A 23,245-nucleotide genomic window follows, 5' to 3' on the forward strand; every position below is an offset into this window, starting at 1 on the left:
ATGACAATAGCTCAAAGCCTGGGAGGAGAGAAATGAAATATGCTGTTGTAATATCAAACATGAAATGGCATAATATCACTTGAAGGTAGACTGTGAAAAGTTAAAACTGTATATTATAAACCCTATGGGACTTCCCTGGTGGTCCAGTGGTTAAGACTCCGGGCCTCCACTGTAGGGGGCACAGGTTTGATCCCTGGTTGGGGAACAAAGACTCCCACATGCCATGCGGCATGGCCATAAAAAGTGTATACCATAAACCCTAAAACAACTACTTAAATAATACAATAAACAGTAATAACTAATAAGTCAACAAAAGAGGTACAGTGGAATTATAAAAAGTAGCCAAAAGAAAGCAGAAAAAGAAAAAAAAAGAGAAAATTATATATTTAAACCCAATTATATCAATAATCACACTAAATGTAAATGGCCTATACACCTCGATTAAAAGACAGATTGTCTGAATGGACCCAAAACCAAGACAAAAAACAACAAAAAACCCCAACTATATGCTGTCTTTGAGAAACCCACTTTAAATATATAGATACAAATAGGAATAAAAATAAAAGGATGGAAAAGATGTACTGTGCTAACACTAAGAAAGCTGAGGACTGTTAATATTATTAAGATTGCTATATTAATATCAAAGTGTACTTCACAGCAAATATTACATAGAATACAGAAGGTCATTTCATAATAATAAAGGGGCCAATTAAACAAAGGCACAACTATCATAAGTATTTATACATGTAATAACAGGACTTGAAAATAATGGAACAGAAATTATAGAATTATAAGGAAAAACAGACAATCCTCAATTATAATAAGAGATTTCCTGCTCAATAATATATAGAACAAGTAAACAGAAAATCAGTAAGGATATAAAGGCTTGAAAAACACTATCAACCAATGTTGACCCACCTGCCATTTATATAACATTCATCCAACCAAAACAGAATGCACATTCTTTTCAAGTACTTACAGAACAATTATAGCCTGGAGAATATTCTACGGACACGAGAAGTCTCGATAAATTTTAAAAGATTCAAGTCATACAGGGTATGTTCTCTGACCACAGTGAAATTAAATAAAAAACAATAACAAATCTGGAAAATATCCAAGTATTTGGAAACTAGATTACACACTAATAAATAGCCCATAAGTCAAAGAAGAAATCAAAGTTCTTTAAACTGAATGAAATGAAAAGACACATCAAAAGCTTGTGAGGGGCTTCCCTGGTGGCGCAGTGGTTGAGAGTCCACCTGCAGATGCAAGGGACACGGGTTCGTGCCCCAGTCCGGGAAGATCCCACGTGCCGTGGAGCGGCTAGGCCCGTGAGCCATGGCCACTGAGCCTGCGCATCTGGAGCCTGTGCTCCACAACGGGAGAGGCCACAACAGTGAGAGGCCCGCGTATCGCAAAAAAAAAAAAAAAAAAGTTTGTGAGATGCAGGTAAAGCACTTAACAGTTATATTAAAAAAGAAGTCAGATCTCAAATCAGTAACCTCAACTTTGACCTTAAGAAACTAGGTAAAGACAAAATTAAGCCAAAGTAAGCAAAAGAAAGGAAGTGATAAAAATCAGAATAGGAAATCAATGAAATGGAAGCAGAAAAACAAAGTTGATTTTTTGAGATCAATATAATTGATAAATCTCTAACCCAGTAGTTGCCCTGCTATGGCCCATAATCCAGCTACCTGTTTTTGTAAATAAAGTTTTATTCACCCATTCATTTGTGTATTGTCCATGGCTGTGTTCACTCTATAACAGCGTTGCTGAGTACAGTAAGTCCTGTACAAATGAACGAGTTCCATTCCGAAAGTGAGTTCATAAGTGCAACAGAAGTTAGCCTAGGTACCCAACTAACACAATCGGCTATATAGTACTGTACTGTAATACTTTATAATACTTTTCAAATAATACATTAAAAAAACCACAAGAAGTAAAGAAAACATTTTTAATCTTACAGTACAGTGCCTTGAAAAGTACAGTAGTACAGTGCAACAGCTGGCATACGGAGGCCGGCATCGAGGGAACAGGCAAGAAGAGTTACTGACTGGAGGAGGGAAAGGAGGTGGGAGACGGTAGAGCTGAAGGATTGCCAGCAATAGGAGACGGAGGGCAAGCTGCTATTTCACTCATGCCTGACGTTGATGGCACAGGTCCTGGTTCCTTGCTGGATTCAATTCTATCTACCCTCCTGAGAAAACGATCCAGTGATGTCCAGCTCCTTTGTTTCTCGTCATAGGTGACACGGTAGCACTGGATTGCATTCTGAACGGCTGCTGCAACCTTCGTGCACCGTTCTACGTTCGGGTCCTGTGCCTCAAAAACTAACAGTGCCTCCTCAGATAAAGAAAACCCCCTTGCCGTTTCCTGCATCGTGAATCTCTTCGGTTCTTCATTTACTTCTTCTTCCTCTTGTCTCTCTTCGTCCTTTCTCTGGGCCTCCAATTCCTGGCGCTTCTTAGCAGCACCAGCTACATCACCGCTGCTTTTACGCTTGCTTCTAGACATCCTGGGCTTGAAATAAAGATGCTGTACTACTGTACTCTATACAGTACTGTACAGTACACAGAAACACAGCCACTTGTAGAGGATGCACGCACGTGACAATGTACACCAGACACGTGAACTAACTTACATGACTGGACATGCACACTCACGTTCGCATCTTTGAAAGTTCGCAACTTGAAGGTTGGTATGTAGGGGGCTTACTGTAGTTGAAATACACACAGTATAGCCTGCAAAACCTTAAATATTTACTATTTGGCTTTTATCCAAGAAAAGTTTGGCGATCCCTGCTCTAGCCAAACACATTAGGGAAAGAGAAAAGACACAAATTATCAACAAATGAAATTAAAGAGGTGACATCACTACAAACTTTACAGATATTTTTAAAATAATAAGGGAATATTATGAATACCTTATGTTAATAAGTTAAACCACTTACTGAAATGGACAAATTCCTTGAAAGACACAAGCCATCAAAATTCACTGAAGAGGAAATAAATAGGGAATTCCCTGGCGGTCCAGTGGTTGGGACTTGGCGATTTCACTGCCATGAGCCTGGGTTCCGTCCCCTTTTTTGAACCTACACCCCCTGCAGTGGAAGCATGGGGTCTTAATCCCTGGACCACCAGAGAAGTCCCCCTTTTTCTTTATCTCAGTATAATTCAGACCCGGATTCAAGTCCCAGCTGTCATGAATTAGCTGCATAGCCTATGCAAGTCACTCCTTTCCACATATGAAATTGGGGCAATTCTTCCTACCTTTTCCCACCCCCACTAGGTTGTTGAGAGAAATACAAATGAACTCAAAATGACCTAAGGTACTAGATGGTCCAGGGCAAAGTATGAGGTGCTGAGGGGTAATGAATAATGCTGCTAAGGTTCAACAACTCTCAGGACTGAGGCTTCTGAGGAATCTGCCTTCCTCTCTTCAGTTGGAGGCGGCCCCCAGCCCACCCCAAATCATCCCCAGAGCTGCAGCCACCTGTCAGTTTCCTCCAACTCCAGTAAAAGAGAAAACTATACCTTGAATGTCTGGCACTCTGAGAAGGATGATGCTGAATCTGCTGGGGTTCCAAGAAGCACAGAGAAAACCTAGCCCTGCTCACCTTCCCCCATTCTTCAGAGCTGATTCCAGTCCACTCTGGTCTCCCTAAGGTCTCCAAAGACCACGCAGGAGAAGGAACCACAAGACTCAGCTGAACTCCAAGTACAAACTTTATTTCTATCACAAGGATGTTAATAAGTATAATAATAATAATAACAGTAAAATAAAAAGAGGGGGAGGTGGCTCTGATACTTGGTTTTCAGAGCAAGCCATGAGCTTAGGCCTCACTCCTGATTAGCACAGAGCCCAGCATGGCCCTGGAGGGGACAGGGAACCCCCGGCCTTTCCCATCAGAAGGCAGTGAAGGCAAAGGAGCCATGCTCCCCATCAGAAACAGAAGGCAGTGATGCCAAATGCCAAAGAAGCAGATTAAAACAAAGCCTGTACATAGTCCGCTCACCTGTGGCTCAACTCAGCTCCAAACCTCGTTCCTAACACATACTGCAACTGGCCTGAACACTTTACCAAAGCTCCTCCACGCACACCAGAGGCCCAAATTCTAGAGTGAGGATGGGCAGTACACAGGAGAGGATATCCAAAAGTTCCCCAATTTAGGCCACCACAGGAAGAGCATCACCTCACTGGTGGGGACCAGGTTTCCAGAACCCTCCCTCTTTCCACCAAGACCACACAGCACCATGAAGCAGTGGTGACAGTATGTCAAAAGATGAAGCCCTGGTGGGCCGAGAGGTCATAACTTATGCTGCCAAAAGGCAGCAGCTAAGCTGAAACATTCTCAACAGCCTCCCTGCTAACCCTCCCTCAAACCCCCAAACTCCCACAGCACAATCTCAAAAGACACAAAATGGCCATAGCCTAGAAAAAGTTAAATCTGTCAGATGGCCCCTACCCACAGAGCCCAAGGGGCGGGGCTGCACCACAGCAAGTTGTGCAGGAAAGATGGAACCGATGCGCAAGTTCCCTGCAGACACTGTTACTCCTCCTCCTCTTCCTCCTCTGCATCCCCAGCTCCCTGCTGCTTGGGGGGTTTTGCCTGTTGAACAATAGAACACAAACGAAATTTACGTAGAAAGTAAGAAAGCAGCACTCCTCCTGAAGAGCGCCAGAAATGTCAGGCTTCTATGGAAACCTCCTCATCAAAAGCAAAAGAACCGTCCTCAGCCACAACCGGCCTGATGCCCAGCTGCTTCTGACTTCAAGAACCATACCAGCCCACCCACTTCTGAGTCCTCAGTGAGCATTCTGGGCTGGATCCCGCTCACCTTTGCAGTTCTGCTGCGGTAGCTGACCGTCGTGGGGGTGACCCGGGGGTTCCTGCCACCGTCACTCCTGCCACTGAAAGAGAAGGATTGGAAACTAGTTCCCGAGATGCCCCGAGCAAAACTAAGAAAACTCAGAACAGAACCGCTGGAACCAGACAAAAGCAGCTCTCCAGTAGCCGATAAAACTAATGAATAAAAAACCACACGGAGCAAAAGAACATTTTGAATCAGGCCACGATACAAGCGAAGTCCACACTTCCACGTTCTCCTGAGCCACCCACAAGCTCCACTCCCAGGCTACTGATTCTCACCTTGCTCCATATCTCCCTGAAGGCCCACGGGGGAAAGAGGGCACAAGGTTTTCTGGGTAGAGACTTCGAGCGGAGTGAACCACTGGAACGTGCCCAGGAGCCAGGGCCCCATTATGGCTATTTCGATTGCACCCCTGGATGCCCTGGCTGTCTAAGTTGTTGAGCTTCAGGGCGCGAGGAGGGCTGGGCTGGCACCCAGGTCTGGGGCCTGATGTGGATGTTGACAGGCGGTTAGAAGTAGCCGTCATATTGTTAGTGGGTCTGCTGGCAGGGAGAGGATAGGTGGGCCCTTTGGCCATTTCCTGCTTGATATCATCCATGTAACCAGAAGACAGGTCTCCTGAGAAGAGAAAAGAGCACCAGCTTTAGGGAAAAGGCTGCTCTTGCTATTAGTGCTGGATTCGGGGCAGGAACAAAAGATGCTGGGTAAAAGATGACTGCCTCGCCCCTAAAGGATGCTGAAACCCATGTCTCCAGGACAGGGTTGGGAACATTAATCCACACTGTACACTTACTGCCTAAGTCCTCACTAACTAGTCAACAATGGTGCACAAGCAAACTCCGAAGAATCATTTCTAATTGGCTTTAGGCTTCTAATGGCAACTGGGTTTCAAAAGCAGTTTTACTTGCCTAGTTGTGAGACTATTACATAATAAGAATACTGATAATAAGTTTGATTACCCTACTCTAGTTGAGCATATTTCAACTAGAAGCAGGGCCCCACGGCAGCCACAGTAAGGCTGAAAATTATCTTCCAATCATCCACTAAGTGTACCGACAGGGACCAGCGGCTGAATAAGCACTAACTGATATGCATACCTCATGGCTGTCCCCAAAGCCATTACCCTATAAAGCTACATACCCGAGACACCTGAGTCTAACACAGGACCACAGCTAGCCCCAAGGGAGTCCCCCGTGAGCTCGTACTGTGCTTGCTAATTTGGGATGAAGGTAAAACCCCTTTTAGAGTAGCAGATGAGAAGTGGGAAGCAGGCCCAAGGCAGCAGCAGACCTGCAGCCTTGGCTCAGCCCTGGCTAATACCCTGGTGTCTGACACGCCTCTTGGGCAGCTCTGGTGAGGTCTGTTGAGGCTGGAGATCCTGACTAGGAATCCCCTCCGACATGTGGTGGTTTGCTGTAGCTGGGCGTTGGTCACACTGGTCCTAACAAGAAAAACCATAATTAGTACCTCTGGACTGAGTCATTCCTCGGAAAGGGAGCAGTGGGAGGAGAGGAAGGAACAGCAGGTTGGGTGAACACACCTTATGGGGAGGCTAGCAGAGGGGGCGGGTATCAATGGGACAGGATGACTTTGACAACCACTGAGAGGAAGGGCCTGGGACTAAGAGGAAGCACACCTGGAACAGAGCAATCATTCCAACTAGCACTGACAGAAGCACTCTCTGATTTGTGCAGGGATGAAAGAAGGGCTGGTCTTAGGAGCCCAGAAAAGCATGTCTACATTTTGACCCCAGAGAATTTGCACCACTGCTTATTTTGTAGTCTCCCAAGGAGACAACAAGCAGTGACTTATCTACTACTTGATCCAAAGGCAAAAGTCTTTATTACAGAAATGCAATGTGTGGTGTTCTAGCAACAGCTAGCTATATGGCATTGATTACAGAAATGCCCCTGAAATACCTTCAGTGTTAGCTCCCATAACAAACAAGATGGGGCAGAAAACATATCTTCCACTAAGATGCTGGCATCCTAGGCTGCAAAAGCTGAAAAAGGACTTCATATTATCTAGTTTAACTCCTTCATTTACAGATGTCCCCGAGGGAATGGGACCTATCTTAGGCCAACCATATGGCAAAGCTAGAATTAGATCCCAGTCTCCTGGAATGCAAGACGCAAGTGCCACCCCACCAGGAAGAGCCCACATGGTCAAAAGTAGAAACTGGCGATGACCTCAGGGAAATGCTCTTCTAAACCCTCTGGCAAGTCCTCCATGCCTGCTTAAATAGAGTCCTGGCTCCTTGGGCCACAGCTAGTGATGGGATGGTTTCCACTGCCAGAAGGCAGAGAACGTCCAAAGGCCTGAGGTACTTTATACCTCAGACAGCTCACAAAACAGGACATGGCCAGTAGCCAGAGCAGGTATGCACACAACTTAAAGGCCAAAGAGGCATTCTTGGCTCTAAAAGCCTCAGGTTCACTCAGAGGATCAACAGGATGGAAGAAGTGGACAGGTCCTCCAAGTGTTCTTACCTGGTGATGGAACAACACCTCCTCTTCCAGCTGGACCCCACAGAATTCACATGGGATGATGATGCTGTCCTCCACAGGTGAACTGCTCAGGCCCATCCAAGAGTCTAACTGGTTACTTGCAGCCTGCTGCATCAACTTCTGGAAGATGACATCAGGGTCCTCCACCCCTTTGGGAGAAGCATTGCCCACACTGATCGGAGGTAAGGCACATGAAGGGTTACAACTTGTCTGTCTCAAAAAACATAGGTTAAAAAAAAAAAAAAAAAAAGCAAGAGGTTAAGGAACAAACTAAATTCTGAAAATATTTTCCAGAAGTCACAAAATTTTAATAATGCTTAATATTGGGGAGAGGGACTCAAAAGGGTCAGAGGAACACAGATGGAACACTCACTTTGCTTTTATTTTAAACATTTCTGTACTGTTTTAATTTTTTTTTTTGCTGTGTTTATGTGATTATTCTTTTTAAATTAATTTGAAAAGATTCAAGATTCTTCCCACAGTCATACAGTAAGAGAGGCCCTAGTATTCTTTGTTATCCCTATTAATTTTCTCATGCTACTCCCAAACCAAATACTAGATGTATTCAGATGCTGTATTGTTCCACTTCCAGGGGGAATGCATGTTCCACCCAGAGCACAGGGACTACTTAACAGCTATGGAAGTGCGAGACTAGGCCAAACCAAATCGGAGAGTAAGTGTTGAGGGGAAAAGTGGCTCCCTGCATCAGTGGAGCCACTCGTCAAACACAAAGGCTACTCTCTTATCATTCCTAAATAGCGCAAGAACCTTCAATCATTCAAAATACCTGACACCTTTCATATACCAGGCGTTAAAGAGATTCCAGAAACTAAGGAAACCCAGAACCTGTTCTCAAGGAACTCGGCCGAGTGGTGCAGACCAACAGGGGATCAGCAAGACGACACCACAGGGTGAGGGTAACAGGCTAAGAGAGCTGTGGGCACAGGACTTGTGGGGAGCACGCAGGTGGGACCTCTGGCCTAGGCTTCGGAGCGTTCCACAGGATGGTTTCCTGAAAGTCATGTCTGAACTGAGTCTATGAGTGAGGGGTGTGTTAAGGAAGCGGGGTAGCTGGCAGAAAAGTAAAGTGAAAACAGATCCCTGACCCTCCTGGGAACTGCAAGGACTTCAGTATGGCTCCAATAAATCAAATGTACCATGAGATGAGACCAGATTACAAGATGGTCAGTAGAGATGTACACTAACACCACAGAATGCAGTCAGCAACTGGGCCTGCTGGTATGTTACTTTGCCCAAGAGGGAATGAGGCTGAGTTCTCATGCCCACATGTCAGTCACCCCAGGGTTAAAAACACAGTTGCTACTCCTATCACAGGAGTTGTATTAAAATAGTTTGCTCAAGATCTCGTGTGGCCTGCCAACACCAATAGGGCCTGCACACATTCCTCCCTAAAGCTTAAAGCCCTCAGGTAATTCACAACACACCTGATGGTCAATCAGCAGTTCCTCTGGGTAGAGCTCCTCACAAAATTCACAAGGCAACATGGTCTCATCAGCTGCACCTAGGTATCAGGCCACACAGTCAGACTTGAACAAAAACAAACTTGATTCTACCTTTTATCCCCCCTGGGGGGTTTGATAGGAAAGTCTGATTTCCTTTGCAATTTCTTAGACATAGCAATTTGTGGGGCTGAAAATCCTTGAAGGGAAACTATTTAAGAGACAAACCCTAAGCAAAAAACCTGCACTACAGAAAGAGATTTACTTGTCACCATTTCCTGAGAAGCAGTAAAGTAGTTTACCCACTACTCCAATTTAGGAAGAAATTTAAATGTGTCATAACCCTAGTCACTAATCTAAAAACCTTCTGTGCATTATTTCAATCCTCAGGGAAAATGTTATGAAGTAGATCCACATGACCCTCATTTTACAGATGAAGAAACTGAGGCTTGGATATTACTGGAAGACAAATATCCTGAGAAGAAAAACCCTCCCAGTACAAAATATAAACAAAAGATGCTGAATAAAAATAACTTAAATGAGAAAATATTGGGTTGGCCAAAAAGGTCATTCAGGTTTTTCCGTAAGATGTTACAAAAACCCAAAAGAACTTTTTGGCCAACCCCAATAAATAAGAGTAATTTTAACCCCAGGCATCCCAAAACACAACAGCCTCAGTCAGACTGTTGAACGAGGGACGGTGAACGATGCGAGGAGGTAAGGAAACTTGCCTAACTAGGTTTTGGCTCTACATAGAAGAGAGAAAAATCTCTACTAAGGAACAGTAACCAGAGTTTGGCTTTTACATGGGTTTGAGTAGAGAATCTGCATTTATGTTTTTACATAAACTCACATTTATGGTTTTAAGAAGCCCAGGCCAAAACTTCAATTTAAAATTATTCTAGCCAGTAGTATCCCCAGGAGCCTGCTAGAAGCATATATAAATACCCTCAGAGGAACAAACCAGAAAACTTAATGTTAAAACACATACGCACGCACGCACGCACGCACGCACACAGAGGGAAGCAGCAAGCCACCGTTGAGAGTCAGTAGAAACAGCAAATAGCAAAAAATAGACTTTAGGTATATTTTCAGACACAAAAGAAAAACAAGTATTTTTAACATGTTTAAAGATATGACAGGGACTTCCCTCGTGGTCCAGTGGTTAAGACTCTGTGCTCCCAATGCAGGGGCCTGGGTTCGATCCCTGGTCAAGGAACTAGATCCCACATGCCGCAACTAAAGATCCCATGTGCCACAACTACGACCTGGTGCAGCATGCATGCATGCATGCAAGAATGAATGAATGAATGAATAAATAAGTAAATGAATGAATGAATAAATAAATAAAAAAGAGTTGGGAAAAGCAAATGAACAAAATTAAAAAAAATTCTATCTCATGAAAAACTTTCAATTTTATATAAATTGTTTAGTGTAAGACTTTAAAAAACTGCAGAGACAGAGGCTAGTGTAGAGTAAACAAACATACCCCTTATGTCATTCAGAGAACCGGGACCTTCATAGGACTGGTCTGCCTCACATATGACCCTCCAGAAGTCCTGCTCTGCCAAGCTGGGGGCCTGGCCTTCATTTTGCAGACTTAGGGCCAACATGAAATCCAAGTTTGCACTGTCTTCACCACCCTCTTTGAGGGTCTGTCGGCTTCTATTCCTTTCCTGCCTTTCTTGTTCTTCCACTGGGGAAGAAAAAAAAAAGCCAGTATTCAAGAGACGTTAAAGATGGTGCCATCCCTTAGTTCAAGTCCATGCCTAGCAAATATTCAAGGTTTATAGGAATCTGTGCAGGAACAAAAGAGGTCCAGCCCTTCAGTGCTCATGGGACTCCAAATGTTAAGTCTGCCATGATAAAAGCCTCCATTATTTTTCTAACTTTTATTAATAAACAATATTAATGAGCTATAACTATGAGATAGGCACTGTGCTAGGCATTTTATATGTATTTTCTGCATTATAGCAGGATGGCTTAAAGCATGGGGTCAGATTGCCTGAATTCAAATCCCAGCTCTACCACTCACCCATCCTCATAAAACTGTTGTGAGAACTAAATGAGTTAATACATCTAAAGCACTTTGTAAATGCCTTTAAGCACATAGGGTATACTCAGTAAATGTCAGCTATTAACAGCATTGTCATCCATCAACCCTAACTGTCATCCAACAAAAATCCAATAGCAAAGAGGTTCTGTTACTCCAATCTATAGGAAAGTTAAGTATTCTTCCTTATGTTACCCAGCTACAATCAGGTTTCTATAATTAAGATCTATTTGGCTCCAAAGCCCTGTTCCCACTTGCCCTAAGATCTGATACCATTCCAGTCTTCTAATCCCAAACACAACTCACATAGATTATTCTGAATTGGAAACTGGGCTGTCATGATCCTTTGGTTGGTGGTTCTACTTTGGAAAAGTTCTGATTCAAAGGCTCTCAGGGGCCTTCGAGGGAGCCTCATGGGTGGGTCCAGAGCCCCAATTTGTCTGAGTTGGGATGCAATCCAGATACCATCTTGACCCCAAGAATCAACATATGCATTAGGCGGCATGGCAACCTCATCTCTCTTTTCCTCCACATCTCTCCCACAAACTTCAGGGTGAGTCTTCAGATCCTTCACCAGGACATTGCGCCTACAGTTGCCACATAACTCTGTCCGGGCACCACAGTAATCTTCATGGTCTTTCAGTTTGAGAACAGAAAGTTCCAAATCACAGTGCTGGCAAAGGGCAAGTCGTAGAGGACACTCAGTCTCCTGCAAAACAGAATAATGAGGCAGTTAATATGTGAATCTAAGACAGGCCATGTTTTTTTGTTTTGTTTTGTTTTGTTTTTGCGGTATGCGGGCCTCTCACTGTTGTGGCCTCTCCCGTTGTGGAGCACAGGCTCCGGACGCGCAGGCCCAGCGGCCATGGCTCACAGGCCTAGCCGCTCCGCGGCATGTGGGATCTTCCTGGACTGGGGCACAAACCCGTGTCCCCTGCATCGGCAGGCGGACTCTCAACCACTGAGCCACCAGGGAAGCCCCAGGCCATGTTTTATAAAGTATAGGGCAAGGAAAGTAAAAAAGTATTTACAAAAATATTCTCTTCCAACCCTAGCTTTGCCTGCCATGGTTTTTCTATGTATTTATGAGTCACCACTTCCCTCTTTGTCCTGTCACCAAGTTCTACAAAGGAAAAGAAAGTCTTATAAGGAATCTACTCACTCAGCCACCCTACCATCATTTTGTGCACACGTTACAAAGTAACCCAAAATCAGCCAGTGAAGCCCAGGAGCAAACAGCAAAAGCACAGCAATTCATATATGCTTGTCAAAGCTCCCCCAGACCAATTTCCCCTTACTACTCCGATTTAAGTACCTGGCAATGAGGAAAAGGGATTGTCCTTTAGAAAGACATTGATTTTTCAAATCTGCACATTTGTATATAACACTGGCTTTTTTTTTTTTTTTTTTTTAATTTTTGGCTGCGTTGGGTTTTTGTTGCTGTGCGTGGGCTTTCTCTAGCTGCAACGACCAGGGGCCACTCCCTGTTGCAGTGCGCAGGCCTCTCATTGTGGTGGCTTCCCTTGTTGCGGAGCATGGGCTCTAGGCACTCAGGCTTCAGTAGTTACAGCACGTGGGCTCAGTAGTTGTGGCTCACAGGCTCTAGAGCGCAGGCTCAGTAGCTGTGGCGCACAGGCTTAGTTGCTCCACGACATGTGGGATCTTCCCGGAACAGGGCCCGAACCCGTGTCTCCTGCATTAACAGGCTAATTCTTAACCACTGCGCCACCAGGGGAGCCCAGCACTGGCTTTAAGTTGACCAAATAAGTCAAGAATCACCAATGAAGATGACCCCAAGAATGTGAATGTATTCAGCAGATGAAGGACAAAACTTTTATACTTAATTTGAAATTGTCACTAAAGCACTAAATAATTAATATTTCTTTAAAAAGATATGAAAGAATATGTTACTATGATATGGACGTTCCAAAACTTGGGAACTTAAACTCAGAACTTTCATACAACATCACTTCTAAAGTTTAGACACTTTACAACCACTGTGTCAAAGAGCAAAATTTCTTTTCATACAAATTAAACCCAAGTTTTATTCTAAATGATACTTCAAACATTTTTCACATTGTTTGTATATGCATGGAATATCTCTTACAGAAAACATAAGAAACTGACAAAGAATGCTTAGGAATAGGGGTGGAAGAGAGATAATTTTTATATATAAGCTTTTGTGGCTTTAAAATTATATACCATGTAGCTATAATATCAATTCAGAAAGATGTTTTTTTGTTTGTTTGTTTGTTTTGCGGTACGCGGGCCTCTCACTGTTGGCCTCTCCCGTTGCGGAGCACAGGCTCCGGACGCGCAAGCTCAGCAGCCATGGCTCACGGGCCCAGCCACTCCGTGGCATGTGGGATCTTCCCAGACCGGGGCACGAAACCGTGTCCCCTTCATCAGCAGGCGGACTCTCAACCACTGCATCACCAGGGAAGCCCAGAAAGATGTTTTTTTAAAGAAAAGTTTTATCAGATAAATGCCACTGATTTAAGTTACTCAAAAGCAAAAGAGCAAATAATTGCTGGCACACACCACATAATATAAAGTACTTTGTTAACAACCCTAAAAATTGCTAGTAACTCACAAGAACAGCAAATAAAGTGTCAACTTTTTTTTTTTAAGGAGAATTTATTTTTAAGTCTTTAATCTGTGGTCTACAATTGTCACAGCCTGACTTGTAGGAATGTTAGGAAATACTTTGTACTTGTACCTTTATAATGATTGGTGTTATCACCATATGACTCCCAGAAATAGCTGGGAGAAAAAGGAGAAGAGGGGGACAATTGATTGGAGTTGTTTTATGCAGCAAGTAGATGTTGAGAGCCAAAGAAATACTTATTATTATTGTTAATATGACCTCAATCATAACTCCCCTTATGCTGGTGAGGCCTAGTAAAACGTAAGTCAAATGCTTAGAAAAAATAATGACGGTAAGAGTGCTAAATTATTTATGAGATGTTTATCTCTGAGCTGTGGGGTCATGAGTAGTTCTTTCTTTCTTTTTATATTTTCCAAGTTTTCTACATTGAATATGAATCACCTTTTAAAATTATAAATTAATAGTTTTTTTAGATACATAGAATGAAATGCACAAATCATAAGTGCATACCTTGATGAATTTTTACATACATACACACACTCTTGCATGACCACCAACTAGATAGTTGTTGGGATTTTTAACTGGTGAATACGCTCATTCAGAAAAATAATAATAAATAAATAAATATATATATATATGTATATACATGTATATATATACACACACAAACATACTCATTCAACTACAGCCAATTTTATCTCAACTAGGGACCAAATGATATTCTCTCATCAAATGCTCTCTGAGAATTTATTGGGGTATAAACAGCATGTCATCCAAGTGATCAAGAAGTCAAAATGAAATTACAAGATGTAAGGCAGGCTGTGTGCTAGAGGTCGTACCACACCGGCAATCCCAGGCTTGGTTTAGCACTCAAGTGAGCCTGCCAATAAACAAACCCCAGGAGAAATGACTCGGTTCCAAAGGGAAAAAGGCTCTGAGGCTTGAGCATAAAGCACAGCAGCCATGCAGTCAAATCTGGCAGCAAACAAAGTCTCAAATAGGCTTTGAGAGGCAGTGTGCATGGAGCTGGTGGAGAACAAAGACTCAACAACACTGGCTTTCTGCTCTGCATGTGGCTCTGTAATCTCAATAGAATTGGCCCCATGGTAATTCACTGCCTTCATAGTGCAGGGCAACTAACCTCATGCTTCTTTAACTGCCTCTTCTCCAACTTCTTGTTACATTTGCAGGTCACCTAGGATAAGAAGCAAGAATCAGTAAGTTATTTGTGACAACATGCTCACTTGCTATTACACAATAGCAAGTATAATCCATTTATTAACATCTAAGTACTTGGTGGTTCACCTGACAGTGTTCTGTAGCCATGTGAGTCTCCATGTCAGATTTGGGAAATGGTTCCTTGCAGATAGGACACATACCAATGTTCCTTTGACAGTGGATCTCATGGATGGTAAAGTTAAACACAGGAATTTCTTTTTTGCTATAGAAATAGATCAAAGAAAAAGGCAAGAATTACTGACATCTACGCCTAGAGGTATCACACGGAAATCTGTCCTGTCCAATCTTTAGTCTCCATTATTTCTCTTTAGTGAGTATCTAGTGTATAAGCTCTTACGACTGTTACTACCCCTGCTTTTCAAGAATTAACTCCTGAAGGTTTTGAGTCTTCTGTGCAACACTCTGAGTTATCAGTGCTATGCACTATCTCTAAAAGCTCAGCCTCACTTTCTAGATGTCAGAGCTTATCACAACTAACAGCATGAAGTCAGATGCCAGGAAGAGCTAGCTGAGCTAGGCTTTTCCAAAACCATCCATGCCCTAAAGCACAATGATCCACTCCAGGATTATTTAAAAAACAGCCTACCATTTATTTTCACTCTCCGTCTCAGGTAGCTTTAATCTCAGTAGATTTTATTCCACTAAAAATCAAACCAAAAGGAGCAGATGCCAGCTTTGGGATCGTCAGTGGGGGAAGGGGAACTTGCCTCCTTTATGTCCAACGTGCCTTTCAAAGCAGGCTGGACGCTAATTGGGACCAAGCTCTGTGGCTGGGTTGGTATAAACTTCACTGCAGAAATGTATAAAAGTGAAATCCTGAACCCCTCTCCCAGAGTACATATACACTCAAAGTAAAGGCACATAATATTCAAAGGCCTTCCTTTCACTCATTTGGTTATGACCATTAGAAAGCTCCAATTTCACAGTCTAACTAAAGGATGCATTAAAAGAATGTGCCTGTAAGTATGTCACCTAGAATAAATTTTCAGAAAATAAAATACTGAACAGGATAAATACAGATAGTTACACAACAAATCTTTAATAACCCATTTTGCCTCTGAAACTGAATACTACAGAAACCTTCTCCCACGTTAAGTTGTAGATAGATTATTTCTTTTATAGTTTTTATCTTCATAGTCTAAGAAACATTTCAAAGTAGGATGAATGATGTGCCTCCAGCGATAGTCATACTCCCAATCTCAAAGACCAAGACACCAAAAAATGCAAATTCATTTTTATCCAAAGGTAGAACTATCAAGGCATCTCTCATACCAAAACTGGAAGGTGATACAGAATAACAATCAAGTGTAAGGGACGGGAAGAAAACTCAAATGGATAAAGAGGGAAATGACCAATGTTTCAATACATTTAACTTCTCCTATTTCTCCAAAATTCCCAGCTTTCTAAGGAAACCACTGGTTTTAAATTAACCCAGCCTAAGTTTTTCAAAACTGTGGAATATTAAAATATATAGTGGAAGGAGCTATAAATCAAAGTTATCATCTAACTCTATTAAACTAATAAATATTAAAATTAGTCCCACTATTAAAGATGTTATGAAACTAGTACTCTAAAATATTGCTAGTGGTAGTATAAAACCACTGCTTTTCAACAGTCTACAGGACTTCCCTGGTGGCGCAGTGGTTAAGAATCTGCCTGCCAAGGCAGGGGACATGGGTTCAAGCCCTGGTTCGGGAAGATCCCACATGCCGTGGAGCAACTAAGCCTGTGAGCCACAACTACTGAAGGCACCCGCGCACTGCAACAAAGAGTAGCCCCTACTCCCGGCAACTAGGGAAAGCCCGCGTGCAGCATCAATGACCCAACGCAGCTGAAAATAAATAAATCAATTAACTTAAAAATAATAATAATATAAAAAATTTTTAAATAAACTGTCTACAAATGCATCTCTAGGACCATAAAATTATATGCTTAAAGAGTATTTAAAGACCCTGTAATTACATGTTAAAGACCCAGTAATTCCACTCTTGGGATTATGAATATTATCATTAGTGTCATAAAATGGTAAAAAACTGAAAACCATTAAAAATATCTAAACTCTAAGGGAACAGCTAGTTAAATATGGTACACCAACAAAGTGCAAGAAGCAAAGTTGTATGCTGATTGCAAATCCTATGTGCACAAATGCCACAAAAAATTAAAGCCAGTAACTACTGCTTACAGTGCTGAGATTCTACATTCTTTTTTCATAATTTTGACAATAATTTTCTTTTGAAGTCAAGAAAATAAATGTCTATAGTTTTTATTTTACAGGGCTATTTTCACATAGAGCATTCTACATACATAATGCCACTAAAATTTTAGAATTAAAAAGTATTAAGGACCATAACATAAAGAAGCAAGAATCAAAAGCAGCTGTTAGGTAAGGTCACAGAGCATTTACTATTACACATTTTCACCTCTTGGGAAACCTCGAAAGAAAAAGATAAAAGCTATTTGCAACAATTACATGAAACAGTTGCCTGATGGTTTTGCTTTCTTTTTAAATTTAACTGCCAAGGTAGTTCCGCCAAATGTACTAACCAGACAAAATACCAATATACTTGCTACCCACCTACAGATAAAATCAAGACATTCTAAGTGAGATAAATGAGAACACAATTCCATTCTAGATAAAACTGCTAAAAGCCCCAAGAAAGGACTAGCCAAGTTAGAGATGAAATTTCATTTTAGATAGAAATGAATGAAAGGCAAGCCAAGGTTTTCAGAAAAATCCCCGGTAGCCTTCCAAATGCTAAACACATGGAGCCATGCAAAAATAAAAAGTCAAAGCCTTCTAACACTGAAGTTTCTGTTCCCTAGATGCAAACTCTCCCATTAATCGGACAATACAGTAAGAAAAGAGATAACATGCAAAAAACATCTTCAATCACAACAAACTATTCTTTTTACTGGCCCAGCAGGTTTAATCGCAGCTCATATTTTGATGAGTACCTTAACTTTTCTTAAGGAACAACAGGAATATGGCTCTAGGGACAAAATTTTAAAACCTGGAATTTAAACAGGGCTACTCAGACGGGAGGTTTGTGCTGGCTTAGTCAGCTTTCCATGTTAATCTGCTTTTTTTCTTTAAATAAATTGCTTTGGCTTTAATAACCTTGTTTTCATTAGCTTTCCATTAACTTACCCACCCCCCACCCCGCTTTTTTTTTAAACTCCCTTAGCATAGTTATTTATATACTGTGCTAGGTTTGAGATTCCTTCAAATTGGAGTGGACCAATAAAATAAGAATATCTTAACTGATGTTAAAGCCAATTTGTCTGTTTTCTTATAAAATCACGTTTCCTTGTGAATATTTGTATCATTGATTATTACACTTTGCATCAGGAACAGTACACATAAAGCCTAAACAGAGCTACAATAGTTTTAAAATGGCAAAAGTGAGAGTAGCACAGTAGAAACAAATACCCTATAAGGCAAGACACCCTCACAGAAATAAAATCTTAATTCCATGCAGGGAAAGAATATTGTGACCAGCAGTTGTTTTGATTATATCCTAATGCTGCCAAGAAGCTGAGCAGAAAGAAAAAGGCAGTAAAAAAAGAAAAATTTTTATCTGGCTCAACCTTTCAACAATCTGGGTCAAACTATTTTCCTTATCAACATCTCTGAGAACAAATGCATGGACACCAAGAGGGCAAAGTGGGGTGGGGGTGGAGGATGAATTGGGATTGACATGTATACACCAACATGTATAAAACAGATAACTATGAACATGGGAAAAAAATAAAGAAATGATTTAAAAAAAAGACAACCTACTGAATGGGAGAAAATAGTTGCAAATGTATGATATCATTTATATGTGGAATCTAACAAAATATGACCAACTAGTGTATATAACAAAAAAGCAGCAGACTCACAGACACACTGAGGAAACTAGTGGTTATGAGTGGGGGGTGGGGAGGAACAATATAGGGGACGGGGAGCAGGAGGTACAAAGTATTGTAAGATGGGCTCAAGGATGTATTGTACAACACAGGGAATATAGGCAATATTTTGTATTAACTGTAAATGGAAAGTAACTTTAAAAATTGTAAAAAATAAAATAAACTTTTAATTAAAAAAAAGAAATAGATAATCTGAATAGGCCTGTATCTATTAATGAAATTGAACCAATAATTAATAACAATTCAAAACAGAAAAAAAAAAATCTCTGGACTTCCCTGGTGGCGCAGTGGTTAAGAATCTGCCCGCCCTTCCCTGGTGGCACAGTGGTTGAGAGTCCACCTGCCGATGCAGGGGACACGGGTTCGTGCCCCGGTCCGGGAAGATCCCACATGCCGCAGAGTGGCTGGGCCCATGAGCCATGGCTGCTGAGCCTGCACGTCCAGAGCCTGTGCTCCACAACGGGAGAGGCCGCAACAGTGAGAGGCCCACATACCACACACACACAAAAAAAAAAAAAAGAATCTGCCCGCCAATGCAGGGGACACGGGTCCGAGCCCTAGTCCAGGAAGATCCCACATGCCGCGGAACAACTAAGCCCATGTGCCACAACTACTGAGTCTGTGTGTTGCAACTACTGAAGCCCGTGTGCCTAGAGCCCGTGCTCCACAACAAGAGAAGCCACTGCAATGAGAAGATGGTGCACTGCAACAAAGAGTAGCCCCTGCTCGCCGCAGCTAGAGAAAGCCTGCACACAGCAACAAAGAACCAACACAGCCAAATAAATAAATAAATAAAATATAAAAATAAATTTATTAAAAAAAAATGAGGTCTGTGAGTGACTTTCAAAAAAAATACATCTCTCACCTTCTAACACAGTTTGGTAAGTTAAACTAGCACAGATAGTTCTGCTTTGCTTTTTTCTTTTGCTTTCAGTAAGGGAACTTGTATATCATTGAAATACCAGGTTCTTGAGAAACCCCAACCAGGAATCGGCTGATTACTAGCTGAACTCTTAAGTTTCGTTTCAGCAAGAAAGAGTTGCTCTTTCTTGTCACTCTTGTCGGTTAAAAACAACAAAATAAAAAAGCTTGACATTCAAGTCTGCATTCAGTCTTTCCACTAACAGTTTTGAAATCATGAAATGATAATGATTAAATTGGACTGCTGGAAGACTTTGACTAGACTTTCTTTTTTTTTTTTTTTTAAAGCAGTGGAACATTCCTTCAGCAAAATCCTTTATAAAAACAGTTGAGCTGGGGCTTCCCTGGTGGCGCAGTGATTAAGAATCTGCCCGCCAATGCAGGGGACATGGGTTCGAGCCCTGGTCCGGGAAGATCCCACATGTCGTGGCGCAACTAAGTCTGTGTGCCACAATTACTGAGCCTGCGCTCTGGAGCCTGAGACACAACTACTAAGCCCATGTGCCACAACTACTGAAGCCTGCGGCACCTAGAGTCCATGCTCCGCAACAAGAGAAGCCACTGCAATGAGAAGCCGGCGCACTGCAACAAAGAGTAGCACCTGCTCACCACAACTAGAGAAAGCCAGTGCGCAGCAACGAAGACCCAATGCAGCCAAGAATAAATAAATAAATTTATATATATATATATATATATATATATATATATAAAAAAGGGCTTCCCTGGTGGCGTAGTGGTTGAGAGTCTGCCTGCCGATGCAGGGGATACAGGTTCGTGCCCCGGTCCGGGAAGATCCCACATGCTGCAGAGCGGCTGGGCCTGTGAGCCATGGCTGCTGAGCCTGCGCGTCCAGAGCCTGTGCTCCGCAATGGGAGAGGCCACAACAGTGAGAGGCCCTCGTACCGCCAAAAAAAAACAGTTGAGCTGCTCTGGTTGTACATGTAGAGCCAAGTTCACACTAAACCTTGCTCCCAATCAACCTCAAGACAGCCACTGTAGCCATTCAGGGAAATCCTTGCAACACACTTTAAAAAACACTGCTCTAGTCCGAACATTTCATTATATTTTTAGCATCTTTTAAAAAGCAGGGACTTTCCTGGTGATCCAGTGGCTAAGACTCTGCGCTCCCAATGTGGGGGGGCCCGAGTTCGATCCCTGGTCAGGGAACTGGATCCCACGTGCCGGAACTAAGAGCTCACGTGCCACAACTAAAGATCCTGCATGCCACAACTAAGACCCAGTGTAGCCAAATAAATAAAATTTTTTTTAAAAAAAGCAAAACAAAGTTTAAAAGTACAATATTTTTCCAGGAAGACAAAAAATAAATTCCCTTACCTATAGGTCAGAAAAGTGAGGTTTCAAAGCAGTCAAGTGACTTGCCAAGTCATTAACTAATTAATGGTAGGAACCAGAGCACTGAATCCCAGCTTCATCCCATCAGTCTAGTCACTACTCTATGCTACCTAAACCAACCATGTTGTTGAATTTCTAGAACAGGCAATTTTATCCAAAATTGTTTAAAAAGCTTTAGTCTCACATATTTGCACAACATATTATATGGCTCCAATTTTAACCGGCCAATAAATAAACCAACTCTTTAAAGAACTGTCCTCATTCCAAGAACATTTCTTAGATTCCTTACCAGTTGTCACACAGTCGAGTGTCCTGGCCATCCAGAAATTCAGCCATCTTTAGCTGTTCCTGAAAACAACAAAGGAAGAAGTATGATCTTTCAATTTCATTTCTGCTTTAAGAATGACATGCAAAACACAAAAACAAACAAAAAAAAAACAGTGCACAGAAAATGTCACCAAAACCAGTGCATTTCATTTAATACCCAACACACTAGGGTTTTACCTTTTGATTTTTTAATTTTCATTTTAAGATCATTTGGCTTGCAAAAACAGCACAAAGACTTCCCACATACCTCTCACCGAGTACATCATAAATAACCATAGTAAAATGACCAACTGCAGGAAACTAACACTAATACAATACTAATAACTAACCTACAATTAGTTAATTTCACAAATCATGCCCCTAATGCCCTTTCTCTGGTTCAGGATGCAATCCAGAGTCACATATTGCATTTAGCTGTTATTTCTCCTTAATATTCTTTGATCTGGGAGATTTCTTCAGTCTTTCTTTCTTTCTTTTTTTTTTTTTTTTTTTTTTTGGTCTCGAGGCATGCAGTATCTTAGTTCCCTGACTAGGGATCGAACCTGTGCCCCCTGTAGTGGAAGCATGGAGCCCTAACCACTGGACCACCAGGGAATTCCTTCAGTCTTTCATCCTGCATAACCTTATTAAATGAGCTGGCTAGTTATTCTGTAGAATATACGTCAGTCTGGGTTCATCTGATGTTTTCTCATGATTAATACATTTTGGACAGAAATACCATAGAAGTGATGTTGTGCTCATCTCAGTGCATTATATCAGAAAGCACATGATGTTAACAGTCTTATTATTACGGATGATGCTAACTTTTATCATTTAGTTGAGATCGTGTCTGCCAGGTTTCACCACTGAAAATTTTTCCTTCTTTCTCAACAAGATGTCAATACAGAAAGCAAAGCCCTTGCAACTTTAATACCTGTATTTACTTTAGATTATTCCAGCCCACTAAGGCAAGGTAAGAGCCTCAGACGAGGGAAGTGCCCGGTTTTCTAGCAGCAAGGGAGTTGGGGTGACGCGCAGGGCTCGGAGTCGGCCCCACTGAGGGCCAATTCTGGTTCTGCCACTCAGCAGATGTGTGATTTAACCTCCCTGAGCCTCAGATTCCTCGCGCAGACAACTGACAATATTTTAAAGAGTCACTGGGAGGAGTAAATGAGCGAATGCATGGAAGCGCTTTGGTAGAATAAATTTCCTTCAAACCTTAGAAGGCGCCCCTCTTAGGGGTCAGCCAGCACCCCCGGGATTTCCTGTGCCCAAGGGGGTGGGGACACCACCGCAGGGTCCACACCCAGGAGGAGGCGGTTTCCAACTGCCCTCTCCCAGGGGGCGTCCGAGATGGGGAGTGGAGAGAGCACCAGCTTCACAAATAATAGTTGCCATTTACTGTGTGTTCACTGATTGCTAAACGCTTTACATGGACAATCTTTTAATCCAGACCACAACCCTACGAGGTGAAAGCCATCATCCCCATTTCAGAGACCGCGAAAGAGTAAGTCCAGGGAGACTTCCAGTTGTTCCGAGTGGTGACTCGAACACGGGCCCGTCGGCCTAAAGTCCGCACGAGGCCATCCGCGACCCCTGAGGCTGGCAGCTCGGGGCTCGGGCCCAGCCCCGCCCGGGGCGCGGTGCTCACGGCGGCGCTCGGAACGACGGTCGCCTCCCAGCCCCCGCGGCCAAGGCCTGGAAGGGGCGGTGCCGCCAGGAGCTGTCGAGGCTACGGTTTCCAGAGAAGAAAGTACGGCCTCCCTCACTGGCCAGAGGAGACGCCGCGGCGCGGGCATCTTTCTCCTTACGAGAAACCCCCGCGACCCCCGGGCCCAGAAGCCCCTCGCCCACACACCCCGCCCTCGGGATGCCGGCCTCCTCCCGAACTGGAGGCCGCAGGAGGCTCCCCAGGCGCTGGCCACCGCTTCTCTCACCTGGGACGAGAGGAAGGACGCCGAACCGACCAGCCAGCCAAGACACTGTGCCTCTTCAGTCGTCCCCCGCGCTGAACAACA

General features: G+C 42.8%; 1 protein-coding gene across 1 annotated transcript; it reads right to left on the minus strand.

Annotated features, from left to right (window-relative positions):
- Nucleotides 1-1,940: 1,940 nt before the first annotated feature.
- On the minus strand, nt 1,941-23,245 carry TRAFD1 (TRAF-type zinc finger domain containing 1). Its single transcript, XM_081253195.1, has 12 exons — nt 23,165-23,245; nt 21,211-21,269; nt 14,805-14,940; nt 14,641-14,694; nt 11,198-11,600; nt 10,328-10,534; nt 8,824-8,900; nt 7,361-7,588; nt 6,192-6,312; nt 5,150-5,489; nt 4,839-4,911; nt 1,941-4,609 (listed from the first exon to the last, which is right to left on the minus strand). The coding sequence occupies exons 2-12, from the start codon at nt 21,255-21,257 to the stop codon at nt 4,550-4,552; spliced, it is 1,746 nt and encodes a 581-aa protein (XP_081109321.1). The 5' UTR covers nt 21,258-21,269; nt 23,165-23,245; the 3' UTR covers nt 1,941-4,549.

This window comes from Mesoplodon bidens (assembly GCF_964165515.1).
Source record: "Mesoplodon bidens genome assembly, chromosome: 13".
Classification (NCBI taxonomy): Eukaryota; Metazoa; Chordata; class Mammalia; order Artiodactyla; family Ziphiidae; genus Mesoplodon; species Mesoplodon bidens.

Coding starts and splice junctions, on each gene's coding strand:
- TRAFD1 (XM_081253195.1), bottom strand. CDS start 21,257: ATGGCTGAATTTCTGGATGGCCAGGACACTCGACTGTGTGACAACTG. Junction 14,941..21,210: donor ACTCGACTGTGTGACAACTG/GTAAGGAATCTA, acceptor CTATTTCTATAG/CAAAAAAGAAATTCCTGTGT. Junction 5,490..6,191: donor GAGGCGTGTCAGACACCAGG/GTATTAGCCAGG, acceptor TTCTCTTCTCAG/GAGACCTGTCTTCTGGTTAC.